The sequence below is a fragment of the Pectinophora gossypiella genome, chromosome 23 (genome assembly GCF_024362695.1).
Source record: "Pectinophora gossypiella chromosome 23, ilPecGoss1.1, whole genome shotgun sequence".
Taxonomy (NCBI): Eukaryota; Metazoa; Arthropoda; class Insecta; order Lepidoptera; family Gelechiidae; genus Pectinophora; species Pectinophora gossypiella.
Genome location: NC_065426.1, coordinates 4,943,362 through 4,965,300, shown reverse-complemented (window position 1 = coordinate 4,965,300; position 21,939 = coordinate 4,943,362). Strand labels below are relative to the sequence as shown.

Here is a 21,939-nt window from a genome sequence, read left to right as displayed (position 1 = left end):
TGAACTCGCGTCGATAATTAATTTAGCACGTAATTAACGATTGTGAAGGTGATCAAACTAGTGTAAAGTTTAGTCTTAAATACCTATAAATATACAATCCACCGTGCAACGAGGTTTTAATCTAAGTTACTTAAGTAGTTTTCAATCTACCTACCTGCACAATGTTGCCTGTACAGTCATGATCAATATAATGTACCCACGTTAGGACTCTGTCGCACTAACATATTTGACATTTAGTGAGACAGTTCAATTTGTCAAAAAAGTTAATGTGACATGGTACCAAAGTATGTACATACAATGCTCGTGACAGTACACACCATCTAATTTTATTTCAAGTTATACCTGTCATTTTCTTATCCGTTGAAAAAGAAAGGGATGGGTAATCGGAAGGTATAAAATTTATGTAAACCGTAAATTCTAGGCAGACATTTAAAAAAACCTTTCCTTAATTTTATATAGGGCAATAACCCGACAGAATTAAGTTGATTGCATATGAGCAAATTGCCTATGGGCCGAGGGGCCAATGTTTTGTTTTATTTGTTTGTATTTCTGTACATACCTACCTAAATAATGTGAATTGTTGAAGTGTAATTGTTGCTTAAGAAAGGTTATATTCGGCAGAGTCTTTGCACAAAAAAAAATCATTTGTTTCATCAGTTGTTCATCTTTGACCGACTCCAAAAAGTAGGTTACTTACCATATACCAATAACATTATTATTATTTCGACTGCACTAAAAAAATCTATAATTCAAACATCGTACAAGTTTACTTAGTTGTCTGTAAAATAGGAATTAAAGTAGGTACTTACCGCGACGCCCGAAGTCTAGATGGAAACCATCTGAAAAGAAAAATAAGAATAATGTAATGAGGCTGTTTGGTCTATACAAAAAATATATATATAATAGTTGTAGACGATATAAAATGCACGGCCCACATTTTTCCTCACTCACTCTTACTGGGTGTAACGTTCAGTTGATCAACTGCCAAAATGCCGAAAGCGGCAATCCAAAATTCCAAATTCAAATTAAAAAAATATCTTTATTCAGTAGATAACATAGTTACACTTTGAATCATCATTTTTTTACATAACAAGCGTCTTATCCGCGTAAAACTAACAAAAAAAAAACAAAAGAAAGACTAAACAAATGAATATTTGGATTTACATTTCCGATATTTCGACAGTTGATCAACTGAATGTCACACCCGTTGCCGTCTCGTTCTCGCACCGGTGATTCGAATTTTTTGACGTGACTTATATAATATATATATTACATTTGCCGCAGATAACATTAACACTTGACCAAACAAATGGGGAGCGGTGAGGGCTCTCACCCGATACAAAATTTAAGACAACATTCCTGAGGGGGCCTAATTGGACGCGAATCTCGGCTCAGGGCGTCGTCTGAGAAGATCATATCTGAAATAATTAATCGACCCTAGCGGGTAGCGGGGGGCTGAAAGAGGGAGAACGTCGACCACGCCGGCGCGGTCGATATCGGAATCCTGAAGTGTTTGTTGTCTCGCGGTGAATCTATGGTATATGCACGCGATAATTTTTAATTCCCTTGTGATTCAACAAACACTGTTAAAACCAACTGTTAACAAGAAAAAAAAAACCATTTTAAAATGTTACTTATATTCTTAACTTAAAACATAACATTGCATCTCGCCTGTATCCCCAGAGTGGTAGGCAGAGGTATGATAAACACACCGACTTCTCGCCGGCTATGAGAGCTATGTTCAAGCCTTACGTAAGGGTGAGCCTATTGCCAGTAACCAATAATTAAAAAATTGAGATTTAAACATAGCAGGCGAGGAATGGATATGTACCTCATGATTACCCCTTTAGGATCCAGGCGTGAAGCTTTGAGCTCGCTAGATAAGACGACTGTGAAAATGTATGTCTATGTCTGAGTCAACATAATTAATTACCTTTAGTTAGTTGGAAATGTTGAAATGTACCCATATAATTATATTGTTTCTATAAAAGAAATTATTTTTTTCATTTTCAAACAATATTACAAAGAGGATTGGCAACCCTTTTCTATAATGAGATTTAAACAACAAAAATATTTCGTTATTATTAAACTGAACATAATTTATTGAAATGCCGAAATGAATTAGTGATGTTACGAGGTTGGTACTTTGTACATATTTACGAATATACAGAATATTAGTGACACCGTAACGAAAACTTTGAGGGATGATGACATTTCGTAAGGTGTTATGGCTGAGGAGAAGAAACGACAAGAAACTGCAACAGCAACACATCTCTTAAATCAATGAGGGTACATTACAAGTTATTTAATAAAATTTTTATCACTGAGGTAATCATTAATCTTATAATAAGCTTTTTTACATACAGTAAACTTCACACGAGCTTTAAATTTATTTTCTGACAAATTTAAAATATGATCTGGTATTTTTTTGTAAAAACGTGTACTTAACCCCAAACAAGATGAATTTAATTTACTTCATCTCGAATTTTGAATAGCAAATTTATTTTTATTTTTTGTATTGTAATAATAGATACTATAATATAATAAAACAAGGTATGCTCAATCCTATGAAAAGCCGCCATTGCTAGCCGTTTGATGACGCAAGTGTTATGAGAGTGTTACCATTAAATTGTTATCTCCAACATTCAAGGACTGAAATTTATTATTGAAAATTAACCGAATTACAGACTAACGTACTTAATTACTATCACTTTACATAATTATTATACACAAATAGTAACGGAGGGTGAGATGACGTCAGCGCGGCTAACCTTGAAATGTTACCTTACACTTTTGAACATACCTTATTTTATTATAACATGATATATAATATATAAAACTTGTAATGTATACCCTCATTGGTTTTTAAATTTAAAAGATGTATTGCTGTTGCAGTTTCTTGTCATTTCTTCTCCTCAGCCATAACACCTTGCGAAATGACGTAAATTCAAAAATGTTATATTGACCTTCAACAAATTTATCCATGATAATTACGTTGAATAAATGATTCTGATTTCTGATTATAATACGTGACTCTTGGAAACTTTAAGATTATTACAGCTTACAACGGCCTCCGTGGTCCAGTGGTTGAGCGTTGGGCTCACGATCCGGGGGTCCCGGGTTCGAATCCCGGTGGGGACATATCACAAAAATCACTTTGTGATCCCTTGTTTGGTAAGGACATTACAGGCTAATCATCTGATTGTACAAAAAAGTAAGATGATCCGTGCTTCGGAAGGCACGTTAAGTGGTTGGTCTCGATTACTACTTATTGATGTAAGTAAGTAGTCGTTACATGAGCCATGTCATGCCTTTGGCGGCTCAAAAATAACGCTCAATATCAACCCGGGTGGTTGATGAGGTGGGTAATTCACCTCACAACCCACACGATGGAAGAAGATTACAGCTTAAGGAACAAACTGACGTTCGAAATTCAAAATCTTTTTACAGTTACGAAGTATTGCGAATTCACACATAATAATCACGTATCCCTTGAGCTTAAAACAAATTATTTCACTAAGTAGCTGCAATTTGGATAAGAGCGTGTCCCAACGTTTGCCTAAAATGATGGATCACGCTCCCAATAATTTTGTACGCGAACTTAAGTAATTATTTATTTACGCGCTGTGAGTGAATTAGAGTTCTTCACAAAGTGTTTCGACGTAGCTTTAATAAATTGTTATTTTTCGGAAGAAAAAAATGTTTATCTGCTTACAAGTAAAAAATAAATTAACAGCTACAAGGCTTTTAAAATAATAAGCCTTATTACGTAGGTAGATAGATAGATAAAATACTTTATTGAGCACAATAGACATAAAATGCAGAGACAAGGACAACATACATAAAGAAAAGCCCAGAAGGCGGCCTTATTGCTCATGCAGCAATTTTTACATGCAACCTTTGGGTACAGGATAATAGTAGGTAGATACTATGTGTCTCGTCATCATCAGTTTATACATAACCCACAACATTAATGATCAATTTACTTCGATCACTAAAATGTTGATAAAATGAAAATCATTTTGTGATCCTTAGTTTTCGAAAGTAACATGTTCCGTGCTTCAGAAGGCATGTTAAGTCGTTGGTTCCGGTTACTACTTTCCGATACGTGAGACTTAGTAATATTGATACTGTAAGTACGTAGTCGTTACAAGAGCCATGTCAGGGGTCTTTCGCGGCTCAATGATAATAACCCTATACTTGAGTTGGTAAAGTTGGCCATCGTCACAACATGATAGAAGAAGGAAATACTCACCAGTATTGCCGTCCCTGTCTAACTCTGCAGACTGCCAGCTTCAACGTAGCGACGGGGCAGCAACGCCAGTTGCATTACTGAAAATAGTAAAAAGAAAAAAATATTAAAAAAATAATTTTATCGATACAAACGGAATTCCATAGCTTTTGCTTACCCCAGTAGGAAATAGGCGTGAGTTTATGTATGTGTAATCGGCCTCCGTGGTCCAGTGGTTGAGCGTTGTGCTCACGATCCGGAGGTCCCGGGTTCGAATCCCGGTGGGGACAAATCACAAAAATCACTTTGTGATCCCTAGTTTGGTTAGGACATTACAGGCTGATCACCTGATTGTCTAAAAAGTAAAAAGATCCGTGCTTCGGAAGGCACGTTAAGCCGTTGGTCCCGGTTATTACTTACTGATGTAAGTACGTAGTCGTAACATGAGTCATGTCAGGGGCCTATGGCGGCTCAGTAATAACCCTGACACCAGGGTTGATGGGGTTGGTAATTCACCTCACAATCCACACGATAGAAGAAGATGTATGTGTAAAAATGATTTTTACGCTAACATAACGAGTATGAAGTTTGGCGGTAGTTACATTTGTTTTACTAGTCTTCTTCTATCGTGTGGGTTGTGAGATGGATTACCAACCCCATCAACCCTGGTGTCAGGGTTACTATTGAGCCGCCAAATGCTCCTGACATGGCTCACGTAACGACTACTAACATCAGTAAGTAGTAACCGGGACCAACTGCTCAACGTGCCTTCCGAAGCACGGATCATCTTTCTTTCGGACAATCAGGTGATCAGCCTGTAATGTCCTAACCAAACTAGGGATCATAAAGAAATTTTTGCGATATTTGCCCACCGGAATACGAACCCGGGTCCTCCGGATCGTGAGCCCAATGCTCAACCACTGGACCATCGAGGCCGTGTTTTAAAATTAACATAACATATACATAACATAAATAGCCTATATACGTCCCACTGCTGGGCACAGGCCTCCCCTCAATCAACCGGGGGGAGGGGGGAATAATAATTTTAAAATTAATTAATATTAATTATTATCTAGTTTTTAAGCAATGACATGTGTTTTTTATATAGATGGCGCTGTAAAGATTTAACGTGATAATTACCTTTTTTCTTATTATTCCGGTACATAATTATTCAAAAATAGTTTATATATTTATTGTACTGTATTCATGTGTTATGTCTGATTGCTGAAATTTTAGTTTTGTGCGATAAAGTATATTTGATTTGATTTGATTTGATTGTTTTTCACTTAATTATGACTTGTAATTAAGCAGAATGATTACAACTTTGCATGTGCGAAGTAACTTGTACATTGTCCGTAATAAATAAAAATAATACAAGGTACTTAACTGATAAATTTTCAAATAAAGAGGGTATATTCAAAAAACTACATTTTAACAATCCAAACTACTTGAATTGTGCGGAATTAACATTCGTTTTGCGTTTGACGCAATAATTCATTTTAAACTGTTGATATGCGTTTCTACAAGAATACGGAATAGTGTAAAAATTATATTTAAACATGGTATTAGTAATTTATCTCCAACACAGTTGGCTCAACCGCTATAGACAGCGGAGTTGCTACCTATCACATTGGTCTAACAGAAAGTTCGGTGAGGTGTGGGTACTTAGTTCATCTTGCGATGGATATCCCCCGACTACCTATAAAAAAGAAGAAGGTACTAACCAGTAGTGCTGTTCCTGGTGATTTCTGCCGACTGCCACCTTCGACGTAGCGACGGGCCAGCATCGACCGTGTCGCAACACTAAAATAGGAAAGAGTACACATTTTAAAATATATAAAAATGTACCAGTTTATAAATTATTACTATTAAGGATCAGGATAGTTGTAAGTAGGACCCCATATACTCTGTTTACCCTGGTGGGAAATAGGTGTGAGTTCATAGATGTGTAAAAATAAACGCTATCAATCTGATAAATACAACAAAAAATACTTCTTCTATCGAGTGGGATGTGAGGTGGATTACTAACCCCATCAACCCTGGTGTCAGGGTTACTATTGAGCCGCCAAAGGCCCCTGAGATGACTCATGTAACAACTACTAACTTGCATCAGTAAGTAGTACAATAATACAATAATAAGATACAACATGTTCACGGTAGTACTACAGGCATACCATCGGACGGCCGACCACGGCCCTCATTCGCACTAGGATCTAACCTGTATTGCGGAAGCAGAAGCGCGACAGGCCACCAATACGTATTCCCGTATGTAACGTGACAAGGCATAATATCTCACTATGTTACTAGATTTGCAAACATATTCCCAACTAGATACATTCTGTTTATTTGGGAATATGGATATAATGATTTATATTGTAATGGATTATAGCATGCAAATTAACATTAAGTATAATAGAATGAAAGCCACTAGTAACCGGGACCAACGGCTTAACGTGCCTACCGAAGCACGGATCACCTTACTTTCGGACAATCAGGTGATCAGCCTGTACTGTCCTAACCAAACTAGGGATCACAAAATGATTTTCGTTATGTGTCCTCACCGGGATTTGAACCCGGAACCTCCGGGTCGCGAGCCAAACGCTCAAACCACTGGACCACGGAGGCCGCCGCCGAACAAAAATACTACAGAAAATGCTCTTGAACGAATGAGTTATAAATTTTTACTAACACAGTTGGCTCGGCCATTATAGACGGCGAAACGGCTCACCACTTACCACGTTGGTCGAATAGAAAGTTCAGTGAGGCGTGGGTACTTAGTTAATCTTACGATGGATTTAACGCTGACTATCTACCTCATTGGGATATAGATGTGAACTTTATGTTGCTACGTGCAAACAAAAAGTTCAACGTAGAAAAAATGAGAATTATATAAAATAAATTAGAATCATTCAACGTAATTATCATAGATAATTTAAGTACCATAATTCCGTGCTTCGGATGGCACGTTAGGCCGTCAACCCTACCAACCCGCAGTTGAGCAGCGTGGTTTAGAGGGGAAGCCTGTGCCCCGCATTGGGACATAATAAATGTATAGGAAGTCTATATTCAAACAGACAAACTTGTTGAAGGTCAATTTAACGTTGAATTTGAATCTAGTAATTTTGAGAGGCTCAAGGCTATCGATTGCGCAATTAAATAATATCTTTAATACATAAAATTTGAAAGAAAATAGGTACGAAAAGCGGAAAGGTTTTTAATTCCGAGAGAATCAGTGAAGAGCGGCAAGGGACAGGGAGAAATTTTTTAATATTGACAAAACGTCTTTTTATATCTCCAATTTGGAGAGTAATTTTGCCTTTTGAAAACCGCCTCCTTTGTACACCCATTGTGATATTGGTCTTCAAGAATCTCTCTTATTGAATAAGTGTGAAATTCAGGTAGTAAATTACAGATTTTATTATTATTTTCGAATTCACGTTTGGATCTTAAATGCTTATCACGTGCTCAGCGGTGAAAAAAACATCGTGAGGAATCGCATATACCGGAGTAAAGTTTCGAAGGTACGTGACCTAACCTGTATTGGGCTATTCCCCTCGCAGGTTGGAAAGTCAGACAAGCAGTCGCTCCTTTAAAAACCAAACCTGTCAAATTTTCAGGTTAGGTAAGCGGTTGTTACTATACGAAATGTATGAAACCGATACCTTTCTGACGCGTCACGTCACAACACATCAGACAAATATAAATCCGCCTTTATTTGATAAGCAACCATCAGCCAGCATTAAAATTAAAAATGAAACCGCCCATGACGTCATCGCTACAACATCAGACAATTCCGTATATTGCAGCGACTCATGCATGTTGTATAAGCCGAAACGCAGTCATAATTGGCATACTGGCTATGCGACTCAATCGGCTTTTCGGGATTCATACATACATGGTGTTGGTGACATCGTAGCGAAAACTTTGAAGGACGATTCAGGCCTTGATTCAGAGTTGATATCAAGTGGAATTCCGTCGCTAAAGTATGGAACGGATTATAATTTAAAAAAATACTAAACTTCATGAATTTTACAAAAGGAAATTCCACTTGATATCAACACAGAATCATGGTCTGAATCATCCTCCTCAGTATTTTTCAGTTTCGGGGTCATACATAAAGTATACTAGGCATATAAATAAATCAGAGTCGAATTACTTTGCTATACAGGTTGTGAGAAGCTGCAGTTTTTAGGCAGATAAGACGTTCGTTATACCTATAAAAATACGATTCAAAGTGTAACTATGTTACCTACTGAGTAATGATATTTTAGAATTCTAATTTGGAATTTGATTTCGACTAGAATAGAACACTATACCTAGATTCTAAAAATTCATTCGACTCGTTATTAGCTACAATATAATACATACATACATAAACTCACGCCCGTAATCCCTAATGGGGTGGGCAGAGCCACAAGTAATCAAAGACAACTTGCAGCCAATGTTGATACGAAGTCCTAAGCTGGATATGATGAACCTTATGGTGATAAGGGATCAGCCTATCGCCCATAACATTAGTCCATCATGTTAGAGGACACAATCCCTCTGTCGGATTTTACGACATGCCCGGGAAGACAAGCAGCTGAACGTGTTCTATGTTTTTATTTGCTCCCAGAACAGCATAGAAGCAATACGAAATACAATATAATATCTACTTAATACCTACAATACAACAGACACAAGCTCACAAATATATTCCAATTGGGGTAGTCAGAGGTACATCCTTTTCAAGATAAACCAAGTACCTCACCGAGATTTCTGTTAGACCAACGTAATATGAGCTAAACCGTATCGCAGTCTATGCAACATATAACATATCAGAATTTTGCAAAATTAACGTTTGCATGTTGAATAATTCATTTTAATAACTTTTTGATAAGTACGAGTATGAATTCCTACAAGAATATATTGTGGTAAAATATTACCCAGACAATTCTTTATTATGTGCAGTTTTTACTTACACAGACGAACATAGACACAACACATATATTAACATAGACGACGATGCGGCTCACCACCTATCACGTTGGTCTAACAGAAAGCTCAGTGAAGTGCGGGTACTTAGTTCATCTAGCCATGGATGTACCTCTAACCACCCCAATAGGGATATACTTGTGGCTGTTGTATCCAAATGATGACGAGTCAAATTTAATTTTAGAATCTAAATATTTTTAATCTAATCGAATTTAACTTCTAAATTTGAATTCAAAAATATCAGAATATGTATAGACTGGTTGTCTTATAACATATCTATTCACTGGAAATACTACTTATGTAAGCACTAGTAAAACAGACGTACCTACCGCCAAGCTTCATGCTCGTACTAATGTATCTAATATGCTAATTGACATGCGAATATAATTCACTACATATCTCGAGCAATATTGTCGCGAGCATGAAATATGTATGACTTGGGTGTCAGAGCAACATTCTATAACAATCTGCAAATTACAGTTGGAAACTAAAGTAAAGGTAATGCAGTGGAATAATTCAAATGGGAAAGGAAATGGTTGTCTCCTTTATGGTAGACTATTAAGCAGAATCCGTGATAACCTTGTTCGTAGAACGCGTTACATGTTAGGGTCACGGGTTTGAATCCCGGGTTGGGCTCCAAACCACTGAATTCAACATTGAAATTACACTTGAATCATAGATATTTCACATCACATGGTTTCCAGACTCGACCCCTATTACGTGGGACATAAACAAAGCTGGCGAGAATGTGTGTATATAATATACATCTCTGACGTAAGTACGTAATCGTTACATGAGTCATGTCAGGGGCCTTTGGCCAATAGTAACCCTGATACCAGGGTTTATGAGGTTGGTAATCCACCTCATAACCCACACGATAGAAGATAGACATCTCTGCCTACTTCTAAGGATACAGGCGTGATGCTTTATGTAGATACATTTTTACCTAGATAGGCAGACATAAGATACACACCATACATAAACTCAGAGCACTGCAGAGCCACTAAAAACCAACAAATAACTTTTACGCACTTTTGATTTCATATGTCTTAAGATGATTAGATGGCGACAGGTAATCGAAAAAACACAAGATGATTACCATAATAATTGTATAATATTATAACATAAGCTCACGCCTACATATCAATTGGGGTAGCCAGAGGCACATTAATCGTAAGATGATCTAAGTTCCCACAGTTAGTCGCTTAATGGTAGCGCGTGTGAGATAATACCACAACGTAACACAATTCCGCTGTCGGTTTTAACGACACACCCGGAAAGATAAGTATTTGAACGAGCGAGAAAACAAAAAGCTTTTTCACCCTTAAGCCTTATAAAAAACATCAGATAACGGAAAACCAAAATATGTGGGTACTTTAAAATAATTTTAAATCCACTCCAAACCCTGGTATTAACGGATGTAAAGGCCTTATTACACTTTTAAAATACCAGGCAGTGTAATACTCTATAATAACCCTGAAACCAGGGTTGAAGAGAACAATCATCTACCTTACAACAAAGGAAGCAGACATTTTTTATCAAAGCGAATAGAAAGTGTGGTATCTACTTACCATCATTCGACGTTGTAGATTCCTTGGTACGGGTGTTAAGATGATAAAAACAGTCTTTAATTATTATCATCCCTGTTTTTAAGTCCAGACAGTCGCGTATTACACCATCACAATGTCTCATAGTCACCACGTGGCATTCGGAATGCCTCACATCGTTTTATGCACACACGAACCGAATAAAGGGACAAAATGGAAGGTACTTGCTCGGGCTTTTTCCCATTCCACAATTTGAGTGTCCCTACAAACACCGCCGAGGCGAGACGTCCGTCGCCTTCCGCGTTCCGATTGCAACTGACCGAGTAACTCACCGTCTATACCTTACCCCACTTCCGTTAACGCCACCTGACGTCGGATTGCAATAACCTAGTCAAATGAGATACCTTTTACGAAACGATACATTTCCACAGAAATTGTATGAAAGTACTTGAACATGACGTCATCATAAAGTTCAATTTCATTGTTACGTAATTCTAAACTAATATTCTTAAATAATTCAAAACAAGTGAGATATTTTTTGACGTCTAGGCATTGCAATAGGGTAGTCAAATGAGGAACTTTTTACAAAACGATAAAATAATTTCCGTATATATTGGTGCTAATTCCTGTAAACACGATCTAATTTTATTTTAGGTTATATCTGTCATTTTCTTATCCGCCGAAAAGGAAAGGGACGGCTAATCGACAAGCATAAAATTTATGGAACACACGTCAATTTTAAGCACAAATCTAAAACAACCGTCTAAAAATTCGCCCGGGTTATTCATTTATTTACTCATTCTTCCTAAAATTAAGAGCTGTCAATCATCCGTCCCTTTCCTTTTCGGCGTATAAGAAAATGACAGGTATAACTTAAAGTAAAATTAAGAGATGTCTGCAGGAATTGGGGCCAATGTATCGCAATACAAAAGCGTGAAGTCATTAATGCATGACCATAATTTAATAGGTTAAACATGGATCTTTTTGTTCTATAAAGTCAAAATAAACGTGAAATATTTTTTTTTAAATCTTAGGCTGGCTTCTATATATACATAAGCATTTTATAATTAAATGATTTTTAACGCCTACAGTAAATTAAAATGTAAGTAAATATTAAATTCTAATTGGATATTTGCAAAACGTATAGATTGTAGGATATTTTTGCGTTAACGGTAATGATATTGACTTCCGGTTTTCGAAAAAATACCGAGTCACCTGCCCTATCTACCGTACTCATGACTTCTCATAATGGTTGACACAATAGGCTAGTTGACAATTTAGTCAAATGAGATACTTTTTACGAAATTTCAAAGCAAAAAAATGACAACGTGATTCGTATGGAAATACTGGCCAGTAACGCCGTCATCAGTAAATGAAATTAAATTTATTGTAGGCACTCAAAAGTTACTTATTGTTACTTAATTGATAATTAAATTAAGAAAATGAGTAAAAAAGACAAATATATTTATTTTTGATCGTCATACACCGGCTTCTGTTTGTAGATAAGCATCTTATAATTTACTTTCAATGCTTTCAATGTATTATGTTCCAAATTATTGAAAGCAATGTACCACGACGTAGTCAGCCGCATGGAAGAGTTATGATTTTTGACCACCTCTGAATTTGCATCCAGAATCCAGCTAGCATACCTACCCGATTCTATTTGGCTGTTCATTAACATGTTGAACGCCTTGACGGACACCCTGTGTCCGACGATGTACTTTCTCCTGGGCCACACCATAAATGTGAGAGTTTTCCAAAAATCATAGAGACATTTTCTATATTAGCCTAAATTCATATCCAATTTTGGACGTATGCCTCTTCCATGTTTTTCCACTTCCGACGATCTTGGGCTATCGACATCCAGCCATATCCTGCGTGCCGCACAATGTCGTCTTTCCATCTCATTGGTGGTCTTCCTCTCGGTCTTGTGAATGCTCGTGGGCGCCACTCCAACAATCTCCGGGTCCATCTTTCTTTGCTCATTCGAGCAATGTGTCCCGCCCATCTCCACTTGCGTTTGCGTTTGTTGCGTGTGTTAAAAGTATTTTTTTGCGAATATTGACTAGAAATAACTAAAAAATATTAGATCGCTTAGTATTGCTCACATATATGTATGGCTTACCGTTTTTCGAATCATTTATATATATAACGGCGCATCAGCCTCCGCAGAGTTTTTAGAAATCCCCATTTCCAGGATCAAACATTGCAGTCAGAGAAACACACCAACAACAAGGCACTAAATTATATTACAGCGTTGCGCCGACATATATATATGTCGGTATTTAAAAATAAAACTACTGAAACGCATTTCACCAGTGAGTTCTAGTTTTTAGCTTTCTAGTGGACACACATGGGTGGTAATAATAATAATAATAATTCAAAACCAACAATAAAATTGTGACATCGAGTTCACTATTAAGTAAGTACTGATGAATAAAGCGAAGGAAAAGCCTACGAAATAAAATAAAATTGAGCAAAAGAAATCCACTATTGCGTACCTTTATACTCATTTTATCCCTACTTTGTTATTCTGAGAGAGATATTTAGAACCGTCTGACCTGCTTATGTGTACTTTAAGCGCGTCGATCGTTGCAGGGAATCAGTAAAAACTTCTAAACTGGCTATCAAATGTTTGTTTTATTGCGATATCTATCAATTCGAGGATAAACATTCGTTTTACGTTTTTTAAATTCTACTCAATTTTCTATATATTGTTTTGTGATAGGGGTCCTGATTTAAGGAGCAACCTCCTAATTTTATTTTGAATTTTACCTATCATTTTCTTATCCGCCGAAAAGGAAAAATACACCGTATTACTACAGGGTTGAGAACATGATACTAAATTGATATTAAAAGTGTGGAACTAAAAAAGAAAATAACAATTTTTTTCAAGAATTTTCCGACAAATAATTCCACTTGATATCAACTCAGAATCATGATCTGAATCATCCCCCTCAGTATTCGGTACGGTATCACTAATAAGTAGTCGGCGATCTGAACGTTCTTGTACGGGGCGTAAGTGATATGACGACGACTGAGGGGAATGATTCAGCTCATGATTCTGAATTGATATCAAGTGGAATTATTTGTCGGAAAATTCTTGAAAAAATTTGTTATTTTCTTTTTTAGTTCTTCTCTCTTAATCAATATCGTGGTTTATAAACTTATTTCTTTCTTCGTAGGTTTTAACGATATACTCTGAATTATGAACAACTTAACGCACTTTTGCTTTCCTTACTTCCAGTCCAGTAGAGAATAATAGCCTTTACCTCCAGCTTTTATAGCCTTCTGATCACACTATGAATGGACCCAAGCAGTTATTTATGTGAATATGATCCCACTGAATACGAAACAGGCCATTCGAATATCTTTGTAGGCTCTGAGTTGGTCTGTCATCAAACCCTTTATATATATGTATGTATTATATACATATATAGAGGGTGTTAGTGACATCGTAACGAATATTGTGGGGGATGATTCACACTATGATTCTGAGTTAATATCAAGCGAAATATTCCGTCGCAAAATTAATTCATTTTTTGTTTTTTAAATTATTTTCAATTCTATACTTTTGCGATGGAAAATTACAATTGATATAACTCAGAATAATATGCTGAATCACCCCTCTCAGTATTTGTTACTATGTTACTAAAACCCTGTACAAGTATGTACATACATGTAGCCATACGTAGGAGTGTTAGTGACACCGTAACGAATACTGAAGGGGATGATTCAGACCGCGATTCTGAGTCGATACCAAGTTTTGAAATTATTTTTTTTTAATTTATTTATAAACAAGTGTGGAAAAGTGGAATTTCCTGTCGGAAAAATTATGAAAATATCAAATCAAATCAAATAAACTTTATTAAAATATTTGTATTTTTTGAAATAATATTCAGTTCTATACTATTGCGATGGAAAATTCCACTTGATATCAACTCAGAATCATGGTCTGAATCATCAGTCAAATTTTTCGTTACCATGTCACTAACACCCTGTATAATACAGAACAAATATATTCAGGACTTACGTTCGCGACAGCGTTTTATGACTCATGTTTTTACTATCTTTTGAATATAAATCTCTTCTTACAAGTTTATTGCCATAAGCGGAGACCTATAAAGTGTTTTCGGTTTACTGAGGCGTTTTGGCTAAACCGCTTTTGCTTTCACATTTGAAGTGGTAATCTAGATAAGGCAAGCTTAGATGACTATTGTATTTGTTATATTGTAGATAATATTTGAAGTACTGAACCCTTTTGTTCCGTTCTTAAGGACAATCTCGGAATTATGGCTGAAGTGAGAAAAGCTAAACTCAAGATGTATTATTATTGTCTTTTGATATGCTAGAGAGACTAATAGAACAAAGGTCAAAAACATCTTATATACGTCCCATTTCTGAACTTTAGTGTAATCCCGTTTTCACGAGGTCCGCTTACCTACCCTGAAGATTTGACAGCTCCGGGTTTTTTACAGAAGCGACTGCCTGTCTGACCTTTCAACCCGAACTTAGTTCGGGTTAATTAATTGAATGAATTATCTTATAATTAGTTTTTTTTTATAATAATAAAATACTTTATTCCACAGAAGAAACACGAAGTACATACAACACAAATAACAAATATGCGGCCTTATTACTAACGACGCAATCTCTTCCAGGCAACCTTTAGGTATGTTATGTCTGTGCAAATAATAGACAATACCTTAGTAAAAGTTAATACAAAAATAAATTAATCATACTCTCATGCAGTTACTACAAATATTGACAAGACATTCCAATTTCAATTACAGTTCATCCTAACTTAGAAAAAAAAATACTCTTATATTCAGTACAACTTCCGATTGCTGAAGGAATGTCTGTGTTAATTAGTCAGTATTTTAAGTAGAGGTTGTTTAAGTAGGGATGCAGCTAGGGGACGAAGAGAAAAAATGAAACCCTCATTTAATGGTTGCTATCTTTATTTGTCAAAGTTCGTCTTATTCCTATACTTTATACTTATAACTTTAGAAATCTGCCTACAAACATATTAAATATCGTAAACCAAACAACCATTGTCTGTCTTTCATAAATTCTATTCACAATTGTTCTTTCAAATTAAATTCATGAAATAATAATTTTACTTTGCGTATAATTGATCCACAAAAATTAAATTTATTTAAAATATTATTTACAGTGTCAGTTATTTACAAGTAATTTACATTTTTATTAAACAATACATTTATTTATAAATAATTCTATGTAAAATTTTTAACTAGGAAAATAACTAGTAGTAAGTAAAATTGTTCGGTGCTAAAGTTTTTTTTCGAAGTTAAATAGCCTGTCGGGAAAGTAAGTGTTCAATTATTATTATTTACAAGAGCCGTATTTTGCAATAACGTATTGCTTATTTAGATTACTAGTAAAACAAATTATTAAAATAAAATACCATCACGTAACAAATGAAATAAAAATTATTATATAAAATTATAATAATGTACAAAATAGGTTATTATTATGGTACTTACTTAATTTAAATACGAAATACAAAATAAGGTTTACAAATTTCATTTCATGATTATTAATTTAACACAATTGAGGAAAATGAACAATTTATATGAGAAGACTCGTAATTAAATTTCAACAGGGAGAGCTTATTAATAATAAAAAATGACAATTCATTATCGTCGCGTTTACCCATAGAAATATTTAAATTATAAATAAAAAACATTTTTGTGCGACGTACTTATGTGAATATATTTTGTTTTATATAGGTAAGTAATTAAGTTTTTGAACGAATTGTCGTGCCAATAGTGTGTCCAATGTCGAATAGATATAATTTATTTAAGTAGGTATTTAAAAAGAAAATACGAACAAGAAAGACATTTTCTAATATTCTTTGTACAGTTCTAAAATTCTTATTAAGCAAATAAAAATGTCTGAATACTTTTTTTTGTACTTGAAAATAATTACTCATAATCGTTGTATAGTTTGAAGTAGCAATTCTAAAATTACTAAAAGAATTACTGGTACATATTTGTAATTATAATGACAACATAATTGTTAGTGATTCAAACTACATTTTTTATCCAAACAAGCATGCTTACAACAACATTCGATATTCAAACAAAACAATAGTCAATTCCAAATTCAAAATGTACGAAACGATTAATTCTTACAGTACACATTATATCCAAATACGTACAAACATAAAAACTTTTTTCTACTCCTCTACTTTAATCTGGCATTTAAATAACCAAAAAGTCTAATATAAGTACATACATAATTAAACTCTTTGAAAAAGTGTACACTCTATGGCCTATAAAAGCATTGTTTACAAAGTGTAACTGTACTATAATGTCGCCAAAAAAGCATTGTTGTTGTTTTTTTTTTTTTTTGACCTGGAAACTGGCACCTTTACTTTGTTTGGTGCCATAGATATACTATAAAAAAAAAGTATACATTTGCCGCCATTTTCCCGCGCGTTGGAAAATAAATTGGAAAATTTTTGTGTTTCGTTTAAAATTACGTCGTCGTAGAAAAAGTATTGTATGCAACGTTGTATAACTAGGTCAAAAAATGCTCGTGGCGTCTCTTATTGCGATGTTCGCCAAGGCTCACATCGCAACTCACGCCACTCGCATTTTTTGACCCTTCTTATACAACTGTTGCATAAAATACTATAATCTTTAGAGTATATACAAGCAAGGTATATAACGCATAATATAATAACATGACATAACATAACATAATATGGCATGGCATAGTGGTCAAGCTCACTATGTCCAATTTGGGTAGTCAGAAGTACTTACATAGATGAGTTAATAATTACCCATGCTTTACCGAGCTTTCCGGTAGACCAACAGGATGGGTGGTAAGGTGAGCCGTATAGCTGTCTATAAGTAATGGTCAAGCCAACTGCGTTGGTGACAATTTTACTTATTACTAACCTTATTGGTGCAATTCCGATATCGGGGATTCCTGTTTGAGAATCAACCCGGTGACACAGTGACACAGAGTGACGCATAATAACTGAATACCATAATATAACTAATGAGTTACGTAACTCCGTAGTTATATTATGGTATCAACTTGACCGACACCGTAGGGTAGTTTCCAACTAGTCAAATTAGTTACTTTTTACTAAACGTAAAAACACGAAAAGACTATGGAATTTGTATGGAAAAGCAACCTGTGAACATGTCGCAATTATTATTACATTTTTTTTATTAAAATAATACCTAAAAAAGTTAAATAGAAAAAGAAAACATGTTTTGTCACCTTTAGATCTGTCTTTAGTTGGTAATCAGAATATCATAATTTATCTTTGATTTAGGAAACTACCAAACTGTCGAACACAAAAGTATTTTTGTTGTTCTAGATTTAAATTTACTTATCGTTAAAGTAGTGACGGACTTTCAGGCTTCGTTCACCAAAAGCAATATAGATGGCGTTGTACGGCTTTGACGTGATAATTACCTACTTCCTCATTACTCGGGTAAATAATAATTCCAAAATACAATGTAATGGCAGAAGCATATATTAAAATATTTGTTGCTTGATGTTTCAATCATATTATTTGTAGAAATATGTTGCTACCTATGTTGTTTCTCTTTACTTTGATCAGAATATGGGTGGAAGATGTAATTGTGCCTGGTTGTAAAAAAGGGTCATTATCATTTATACCCCAAAAACAAAGGTAAAATATGCATATACAGGGTGTTAGTGACATCGTAACGAAAACTTTGAGGGGTGATTGAGGCCATGATTCTGAGATGATATCAAGTGGAATTTTCCGTCGCAAAAGTATGGAATTGAAAATAATTAAAAAAAACACAAAATTTTTCAGGAATATTCAGACTGAAAATTCCACTTGATATCAACTCAGAATCATGGTCTGAACCATCCCCCTCAGTATTCGTTACGGTGTCACTAACACCCATACCTACTTGTATGGCTACCGTATGTACTTGTGTGGCGTGTAAGTGACATCGTAACGAATACTGAGGGGGATGATTCAGCTGATTATTCTGAGTTAATATCAAGTAGAATTTTCCTTCGCAAAAGTATAGAATTGAAAATAATTAAAAAAATTAATAAAAAAAACATGAATTTTGCGACGAAAAATTCCACTTGATATTAACTCAGAATCATGGTCTGAATCATCCCCCTGAGTATTCGTTACGATGTTACTAACACCCTGTATCTGTTAATTAGGAAATTAGAATGTTAAACGAAGGAATCTGTTCAGTGCGATCTATATTGTTTTTGAAGAACGTAGCCTGGAAAGTCCCTCAATACTTCATCATCATCATCATCACCAGCCCATTAACGTCCCCACTGCTGGGGCACGGGCCTTCTCTATGGATGGATAGGGAGATCGGGCCTTAAACCATCACGCAGGCCCAGTGCGAATTGATGGTTATTAACGACTGCTAATGCAGCCGGGACCAACGCCTTAACGTGCCTTTCGAAGCACGGAGGAGCTCGAGATGAAACCTTTTTTTTTGTGGTCACCCATCCTATGACCGGCCTTTGCGAAAGTTGCTTAACTTCAACAATCGCAGACCAAGCGCGTTAACCGCTGCGCCACCAAGCTCCTCAATACTTATACCATTTCATTTGTTTTGCTTTATACTCAATTGCTTATACATACTCTTAGATCACATCCAAATTATAACTTTACCTACTTACATTTAGACCCATATAATTTACACTCATTTTTGAAGTAGCAAAGTTTGTAGTTTTCATCTGAATCCGTCAACAGTACTAGTGTATATACTAGCGAGGGTACAGTATAGAGATATCAGTAGGTTCACTGACAATGCACAGGGGGATGCCGTATTTGCGTTGCCGTGTTGCATTGCTGCTGGATGTTCGCCTGTGGACAGACAAAAAAATATAATATTAAAAAAACATATTACAACTTACAGTAAATTACTATTTACTTAAGTAAGCTACTTCTGGGACCGACTGCTTAACATGCCTCGGAAGCCTGGATCATCTTACTTTCGGACAATCGGGTGATCAGCCTGCAGTGTCCTAACCAAACTAGGGATCACAAAGTGACTTTTGTGATATTCCAACCATGGACCTCCGGATCGTGAGCCTAACACTCAACCACTTGATCATAGACATACATACATACATAAACTCACGCCCATGTTCCCCGAAGGGGTGGGCAGAGCCACAAATAATCAGAAGACTATTTGCAGCCACTTTTGATACATAGTCCTAAGGTGGATAATGATGAACCGTATGGTGATAGGGGATCAGCCTATCGCCCATATAGATTCACCATTTTTGGTAGGACGCTTTCCCTTTGTCGGCTTTTACGACATGCACGAGAGGAAAGGCAGCAGAACACATTCTATGTTTTTTTTTACTCCCAGTTCAGCAGAGGAGCTCTCAAATCTTCAGGTTAGGTAAGCTAATTGCTTGAAAAACGGGATAGAGTAAAAGGTAAAAGATGAAGATTAATTCGCTTCTAATTAAATTATAATATATTCATTATTATTTTTTATTATTTATTCATATACTATTCATTCGTTTTTTTGTTTTGTATTTTGATTAATTCGCTTCTAATTAAATTACAATATATTCATTATTCTTTATTTTTATTTATTCATATACTATTCATTCGTTTTTTTTTGTTTTGTATTTTGATTAATTCGCTTCTAATTAAATTACAATATATTCATTATATTTTTTTATTATTTATTAATATACTTTTCTTTCATTTTTTTTGTTTTGTACTTATTTTGCTTTTTCCTTTTTGTGCAATAAAGTATTTGTTATGTTATGTTGTTATAACGTTACGCCTGAATACATGTAGGCAGTATACGAGTATATACTACCTCTATAGTATAATACCTCTTCTCGCCAGCTGTGTTTATGTCCCGTGTAATAGGGGGCGAGCTTTGCCATTAACCGGGCACAAATCCTTGAAACTACGTTTTATCAATTAAATTCCATATCCCATCTCTCTCTCTATTTAAGAGCTGCGCTCTTGTCCGTGGAGTAACCGCCATTCCTCTCTTCTTCCCGCCAAAACCTTCACCTCCCAATACGACACGACCTGCACCTTCTCTTTTATTGGTCTACCCCTTCCTCTCTTCCCTTCAATTTTTCCTTCTATAATGTTTGTTATAAATGAATCCCATAAAAAAGAAATTTTAATTGATCAATAAGTTATATTTTCTATAGCTGTTAAGTAAGTTCTTTCTTACATTTTCGTATCCAGTATAATGTTGTCATAGAAATGACTTTCTTACATTCCTTCTGGTTGGCAATTAGGCTTACTAAACGTAAGAATTTTTCCTAATTCTGAGGTACGTACTTTCAGGTACCTCTTCCATTAGGCTTTATGACGTCCTATTACGTGAGTATGCCTCTATATAAAAAGTGTGACATAGATGTGAAATAACGGTTCTTTTAAGAGATAAAAAAACAGAAACCAACGCGAATCAACTCTATTTTAGATATACATATACATTTATACCTGATATTTACCTGATTACAAATGGTTATTATTTTTACTTGATTCAAAACGTTGCGGAAACCCTCCATATTAGGGCAGTTTACCTTACACTCTCATACACAGTTGTCTATGTTGCCAATTAAAACCGAATTCAATGCTATTCCCATTGAAAATTTCCCCTTTTGATATGTTTCAGCGTTCCAAATGCATAGCGATTTATTCACAAATCACACTCTGATGTGATTGATAGGATTTCAAAATGTTTAGGCATTCATCAGGTAAGCTCAATTCTTGTTTGCGGTTTGATTCTATGTTATGTAGGTATAATCAGTGTTATAGGGGTCTGAGCTAAGCTGCAAAAGATAACGGAAACCAATATCAAAATGAATGTATGAGATGTCATCATCACTAATTTAAGGGCCACGCTCTTGTCGGTGTAGTACCTATTCTCCATGCTACTTTTTAGGGAAAAATAGGGCAGTGTTATCCCTCCGGGTGGTGGATTGATATGTCCATCAAAAATAATAATGAGGCTTTTTCCAATAGAAGTTCCCCAAACACACGATAGCTGGCGTTGTTCACGTGATAATTACCTATTTTCCCGTTGCTGGGGTACATATTAACCAGAATCGAGAATAGAAGATAATATTTTCTTGTTTCATACTGTTGTATATGTAAGTAGACCTACATACATCATTAGGAGAACGCGCCTCGCGCGCATTGAATAA

General features: G+C 35.4%; 1 protein-coding gene and 1 long non-coding RNA gene across 3 annotated transcripts in view; both read right to left on the bottom strand.

Annotated features, from left to right (window-relative positions):
- Positions 1-21,939, bottom strand: part of LOC126377444 (uncharacterized) — a 175,830-nt gene that overhangs the window by 19,625 nt on the left and 134,266 nt on the right. The gene's annotated exons all lie outside the window — the stretch shown is intronic.
- LOC126377396 (zwei Ig domain protein zig-8-like) overlaps positions 17,072-21,939 on the bottom strand; it is a 467,377-nt gene continuing 462,509 nt past the window's right edge. For both annotated transcript variants that reach the window (XM_050025130.1, XM_050025129.1), the window contains one exon: positions 17,072-19,612. In XM_050025130.1, coding sequence (XP_049881087.1) covers positions 19,479-19,612 — 134 coding nt within the window. In that variant the 3' untranslated portion in view covers positions 17,072-19,478. The remainder of the gene's footprint in view (positions 19,613-21,939) is intronic.